Source organism: Ciona robusta, chromosome 1 (genome assembly GCF_009617815.1).
Source record: "Ciona robusta chromosome 1, ASM961781v2".
Lineage (NCBI taxonomy): Eukaryota > Metazoa > Chordata > Ascidiacea > Phlebobranchia > Cionidae > Ciona > Ciona robusta.
Genome location: NC_143235.1, coordinates 3489611 through 3496166, shown reverse-complemented (window position 1 = coordinate 3496166; position 6556 = coordinate 3489611). Strand labels below are relative to the sequence as shown.

The window sequence follows — 6556 nt, the reverse complement described above, 5'->3', positions numbered from 1 at the left end:
CATAATATTCACTTGGTTCGCTATGTCCACAATATTCACTATTTCCACTATGTAGTGAATATTGTGGACATAGTGGACATGCACTAATTAAAGGGACCTGGCGGAAACTGTTAGAGGTTAGTAAGTTAGTGGGTATAGGGGTTAGTAGTTAGGGGTAGTGGTTAGCAAATAAGGTGGGGAAAAGATTTTCACTTGCACCAAAAAGTATAATATATGTTGTATTTTATAGGTGGAAATCAAATTAAGAGGAATGTCTAATTGTTCCTTGTATTTTATTTTGAATTTGGTTTTTATATTGCTGAGTTATAACTCCGCCGTATGTGAAGATGCAAAACCAGCAGGCAATAAAAGGTATCTCTTATATGACTGTAACCATGGTGAGGGCTTCAACCTACGTAGAGATGTTTACATGCGAGTTGCAAACCTTGTAAAAAGCTTGCGTGAAAGCAAATCCTGTAAGGGAGATGACTGGGTTTTGGTTCTGCCCCCTTGGGGAAGAATCAGCTACCATTGGAAAGAGCACGGAATGGAACAGAGCCTTATTCCATGGTCAATGTTTTTTAATGTAAAAAGCATGAGCGGGTTCGTTCCGGTTATCGAATATGAGGATTACATTGAAGAGGTGGGAGAAGCAGTGATAGACGAGTTGTGGTATCTACAGAACTATGCAGAAGGATGGAGTAGTGGGACTTGGGAGGAAAAAATGCATGAGAGAGATTGCATTGAGAACCCCGTTTATGAAACTGATAGCGAAGGGAAAATTCGCGGGTGGTTTTGGGGCTATGAAGAAACTTATGCAAAAGCTTTTAAATGTGTTTCGGTGCAAGGAATGTCTAAGCTGTTTGTGAAGCCGTTGTGTGGTGGAAATACAACAGCAAAGTCGGTTATGCTGGACAGAGGAGAGAATATGCTCCATGATATGTTTGGTGGGAAGAGATATTGGGATTGTAGAAGAAGCATGGTGTTTGCGGATGCTTTGATTAAAACAGCGGACCAATTTCGGTCAAAGTATCTGGATTCTGATGATGTTCGTGATAAAACTGTCATGCCGGAAAATTGGAAGGATCATAAATGTACAGAAGATGCTATTGGTGGACCATATATTGCCGCTCATGTAAGAAGGAAGGACTTCCTGTATGCTAGAAAGGAGTTTGTGCCGTCAATTAAACAAGTTGCGAAGGTTTTGAGCGAAAAAATGAAAGAATATAAAGTGGACAAAGTATTTATTGCTTCTGATGGGACAAAAGAAGAAATGAAGGAACTAAAATCACTTCTTCCTGGCATGTTTATGTACAAACCCACAAAAACTGAAAAGAGTGAATTTAAAATGGGTGGCGTGGCGATCATAGACCAGATAATTTGTTCACATGCTCGATTTTTCATGGGAACCAAAGAGTCAACTTTTTCTTTCCGGATTCAAGAAGAGAGAGAAATAATGTGCTTTCCAAAACACACAACTTTTAACAGAATATGCTCGGATGAGGGCAGTGATGATTGTGAACAACCAGCCAAGTGGAAAATTGTGTGGAAAAGTGATAGCGAAATCTGGGATTAACTTTTGCAGTGTTTGTTGCCCTGAGATTAGATCTTCTACTAGTTCAAACGTCATTTAATGATTAAGTATATTATATTATTATTATACATTCTGAAATGTTGCAATTTATACAGCATCTTTTTCTACTAAACCTTTCTTACTTTGCTAGTAAATTTAACCAATTCCTATACATAACTTACTTAGCTAATAGCTTATCTGCAAAAAACATACAATCATTCCAACACAATGTAGAATTTATTTCTTAAAACAAAAAACATTTTTTCATTAATTATTTAAGATGCAGTTAACTTTTTATTGTTCTGAATAAAGCGGGAAATTTATTGTTACTAGAAGTGCTAGTGTTGTTATACGGTGCAAATAAACAGTATTTATTAGAAAGGATTTCTTTTTAACTACAGGAAATGGATAGAACAGTAAATACAGGACAAAGTAAAGGTTAGGATTAAATCGGTTGTTCTGGGGACTTGACTTGGTATGCAGGCCATCTGCATATTGGACAACAGTGTTGTCCACTGTGGAGCCATGACAAAATACACGAATGATGAAAAACGTGTCCACAAGGCAATCCACATACATGGTCATGTTGTTTGTAGTTATCCAAACAGATGCTACAGCTTGTTTCTTCTCTCATACCGTCGGGAGCATTGTTTATTCGTCGCATAGCAGGACTTCTGCTTCTTAAACATGAGCGAATGGATCTGATCATACTTCTGGCTATACAGCTCGAACCTTGTTTTAAACAAGTTGCAGATCTTAGTTGACGCTGGTACCAACTTTTGCTAGACCTGGGGAACTCCTTAGAGCAGTGATCAGTGTCAGAATCATCAGAACTGGCCACACACCGCCCAGTATACCTCCACACTGGAAGTTCACTTATGTAATCCATAGGTACCAGGGGTTGGAGCCATAAACTAGGAGTTGCTAGTCTTTGCACCCAACGTTGAGAAATGTCTCCGTCATTTGAATGCCATCGATTGTTGTTTAGCAATATCTCACTAAGCGTGGTTTCAATTTCTTGCTCTCTCCCGAGAATATTTGCCCTTTTTAACACCTCTACTACTAGAGTAAAAAACACAAAAAATCCGAAAACTAAAACCATCCAATTCTCATGTAGGTGCGCGATAACATCCTTTGTGAGAAGTTTTCGCAATTGAAAGAGCATAGAATTGGCCACAAACTGAATACAATTAATTTTATAGCCAGACTGTAGCAACCATGTACCGAGTACGAAAAAATTGTAAGTAATTAGGGATTGAAACGCTGCTATAACCCGACTTAGAAAGCTACTTTGCGTTGTGAAGAACGACAAGCACCCAAGAAAACTACAAATATACACGCTCCAGTTGAAAAGCAAGTTCACATCTAAATTTATGGCTTTTGAATTCTCGTTTTCCCCCTTGTGGTCAGAAAATTTGAAAGAAGATGGGAGAATAATGGCAAGTTTTCTACCAATTCCGTCTTGGACATTACCAAGTGATGCTAAACTACAAGAGACACGACGTTTTAAACAGAAATCCTTATTTTTGTTGATTTTCCCCACAGCACAGCTGACTGTTTGTTTATTAAAACATGGGCCTTGTTTCATCATGAAAGGGAAGTATGTAGGAGACTTATTTCTTCGCAATTTTGACTTCCAATCTATTTCAATATCACATCTGTAATGCAAACATAGAATTTAATTATTAGAAAAACACATTTTATTTGAGTAATTTGAATATACAAAGCACAACTCAAATTACAAAACGCATACCAGTAAATACAAAACAAAACACAAATTTTGAAATATAATAACACTGAAAACTGTTGTGTGCTAGAAGGCTTATAATGTAGTTTATATTTAGTTTAATAATTTTATTGCTTTCTTTTGTGATAATAATTTATAACTATAAGTCTGTGATCCAGTATTTCTGCATTAGGTAAATTAAAGTAATCAATAACAATAAATAATCATGTAATTACTAATTAGTACCTTGACCATCTGTAAACACAATTGTGATGTCCTTGCAGTTGGTGACAACTGAACAACAGCTCTGGCGTTGACAAGTCGACACCTTCCTATTAAATGATGATGTTTAGTTTTTAATTATGTATTTTCTAGTTTTTGTTTATACTCTGTATAATAGGGACTATATAGCAAAGAAACAAATCTACGCTTTAAGATAATTTGTTGATTCAAACACATATTAATTTAACATAACTAAGTAACTGACAACTGTTGTGTTTTTTATTCAGATATTCTCATAAAATAACTATGTTGCATACTAATATATAGCCTAGTAAGCCTACTACATACATACAGTTTCCATTCGCCAGTACAAAGAAACAATTATACACACTATATAAACACATTGATTAAAGTAAGTGACATCTTTACACATAAAAAGCAAGTAACATAACTTCAGAGCAAGTGCAGCGGTGTAAAAAGTGCCTATTTTCGATGCCGCCGGCATCGGCCGGATTTTTTAAAAACTGCCGGTAAAAAAACGGCCGGCGTGGGAATCCGGAATTTATTTACTTGGCCGGCTGCGTAACATCTCGTTTCGTGTTAACGTATGCGTAAGTTACCTATTCGTGCAGTTCTGACGTAACAAACAGCTTTATATTATCATAAATCCGGCATATATGAGGAGACAATGGCAATTGTGACGTAACATTACTAGCTATGTCGTAATGCACTTGCGGTATTTGATTGCGCCATAATAGGGATTGTGACTAATGTAATGTAATACGTAACAATACGAACAAATATTTCAACTCGTGTTACGGAATATAAAACACAGACAATCTTAAAGCACTATTAAATTCCCGGTAATTATTATTACAAAGAAAATTAGTTGCAGGTAGAAACATGTTTTTTTAACTGTAGTTGGTAATCGTCGATTAGTTTTATAGTTTTATTAAAGTAGCAATCCTAGTAGAGTATTCCTTGCTTAAACTAGCGTCTGTTATTACTTTCAATGATTGACACGTTTTTAATTAAATTCTTACGCTACGAAGGACCGCGGAAGAAATCGTTGGCTTATATCCAAAAGCCTCGTACATGGTGAAAGCGGCACACGAACGCGGGGCTAGATAGAGAGGCAAAATTTGACTTCAGAACACACGCGCCGGGAAAACTGCCGGAAAAATATAAATGCAAACCGGTATCGGCCGGATTTTTATTTTTTACATGCCTGAGCAAGTGTAGTCCTTTTATAAGCTTGGTATTTTAATAACATAAGAAAAACAATTATACAGATTAGACTTTTTTAGCTGCAAATAAAAATAGCATACCCCAATACATGTTGTTGTTTTTATAAAGTCACAGTGTTAAGCTACAGACTCTTGCTTATACATGTACAGTACATTTATACATAACATAACAATCTTGCCTGAATCAACAAAACATCATCTGAAGTTTGAATTGCATCGAATAAATCTTGTTGGTCGTTCTTATTGAAGGAATAACAGTCTCCTGTCACAGTTTGTTTTGATGTTTTTTTCTGCTAAAAGCATTGATGTCACAGGGCATAATATTAGGTTGTATGTGCTAGTAACTATGACAGTATAAACAGATTAAAATACAGTTACTAATTCAAGCATAAATGATATAAACAATTAACAGCCTGAGGGCTCATAAGAGTAAGCCTATTATACACAAGGATTTGCTGATGCATGCAATATAAATATATGGTATTGTTTTCAGTTGTAATATGATATGCATTTGTGAAAATTGTAACACAGTATGAAATATGTGGTACGAACGATAAAAAAAAACGAACGATTAGCAATGCGCCAAACTTGTACAAAGCTCATACTCTGTTTTACACCAGCTGGAAACTGTAACATTATTAAGCAAGGACAAACTACATAAAACAAATATAAATTGTACAAATTTTATTTAAGTTAAAAGAGAGAAAAATGCACATGTTAAACTGTTACTTAACAGTTAACACATAATTTAATGTCAAACTGCACAATTAAGTACAATATTTCACATTTTCACAAGGCAAGGCTAATAAGTCTACCCCTTGTATTTGATATCACAATTATTGTTTACATAACAATAATTAGTGACTTCACAACAGGCGCTGCATTCAATTTTATTAATTTAGAAGAAAATCCAATACACATATCATTTTTATCATTAGTCCTATTTAACCTTAATATAGTAATGTAAAAATCAGGGCAAATCCGAATAAACTCAATTATGTAAAAATTCCTGTGTGTAAAAACTAAAGTTTCCAATCTGGTATATATTAACACAAATGCCTATACGTAGTTGTTTTTCACACTTACAGAGGCCAGCGACTCAATTTTCATATCCAAGTTGGCCAATCCATTGGTGTTTGCGCTAAGTTTTCCATCAGCAATCAAGGATCGTATTTGTTCAAGACTTGAACTCACAGCATTAATCAAACCAACGATTTCCAAGTTGTTTCTGAAAAAAAATAATATGAAATTGAACGTTTTATCAACATTATTGCTTGCGTCTTCTAAATTTTTATTTAGGAATATGAATATCAAGAAAATGATGATTATAATTAAATCAATGATTTCCGAGTTGTTTTTAAATTTAAGGACGCTATGTATTACTTATTATTGCCTATATATATTCTCAGTTTAATAAGATTCTCTAGAAAATTACTATGCAAACAGGGAAACTTGGCGAATTTCATTATAAATAACAGCATAATACATATTACTTACAATGTGAAAATGTTGATTAGATGGTAAACTGAAAACACGAGTATCAGGTACACCAACACGACTGAAATTTTAAGCAGAAACATTTCATAATTTGACGCTAGGCTAACCCATCGAAAATATGTGTTGTCAGTTCCTTCTGCGAAATCTTTGTTTTGTTGACAATGCAAGGGAATTTCCCAGTTCTTTATATAACTTAGTTCCAGCTGTTGCTAAATTACGTGACGTGTGCTTGTTGCGTAGTTTCTGGGGTGGAAAATGCTCTGAATGTTGTTACCTTCGCAAATTATTATTCACGCAGTTGTTTTTATTGAA

General features: G+C 35.0%; 2 protein-coding genes across 3 annotated transcripts; one reads left to right on the top strand and one right to left on the bottom strand.

The window, feature by feature from the left end:
• Nucleotides 1–201: 201 nt before the first annotated feature.
• On the top strand, nt 202–1881 carry LOC149741509 (GDP-fucose protein O-fucosyltransferase 2-like). Its single transcript, XM_089893725.1, has one exon. The coding sequence runs from the start codon at nt 251–253 to the stop codon at nt 1553–1555; it is 1305 nt and encodes a 434-aa protein (XP_089749851.1). The 5' UTR covers nt 202–250; the 3' UTR covers nt 1556–1881.
• On the bottom strand, nt 1771–6534 carry LOC149741508 (E3 ubiquitin-protein ligase RNF103-like). 2 transcript variants are annotated; one of them, XM_089893622.1, is made up of 5 exons: nt 6245–6534; nt 5834–5975; nt 4927–5040; nt 3525–3610; nt 1771–3210 (listed from the first exon to the last, which is right to left on the bottom strand). In XM_089893622.1, exons 1-5 carry the CDS (start codon nt 6325–6327, stop codon nt 1998–2000), a joined length of 1638 nt encoding a protein of 545 aa, XP_089749748.1. In that variant the 5' UTR covers nt 6328–6534; the 3' UTR covers nt 1771–1997. The 2 variants fall into 2 exon arrangements, with proteins under 2 accessions (XP_089749748.1, XP_089749757.1); XM_089893631.1 differs by having other exon boundaries at nt 4927–5037.
• Between the last annotated feature and the right edge of the window lie 22 nt (nt 6535–6556).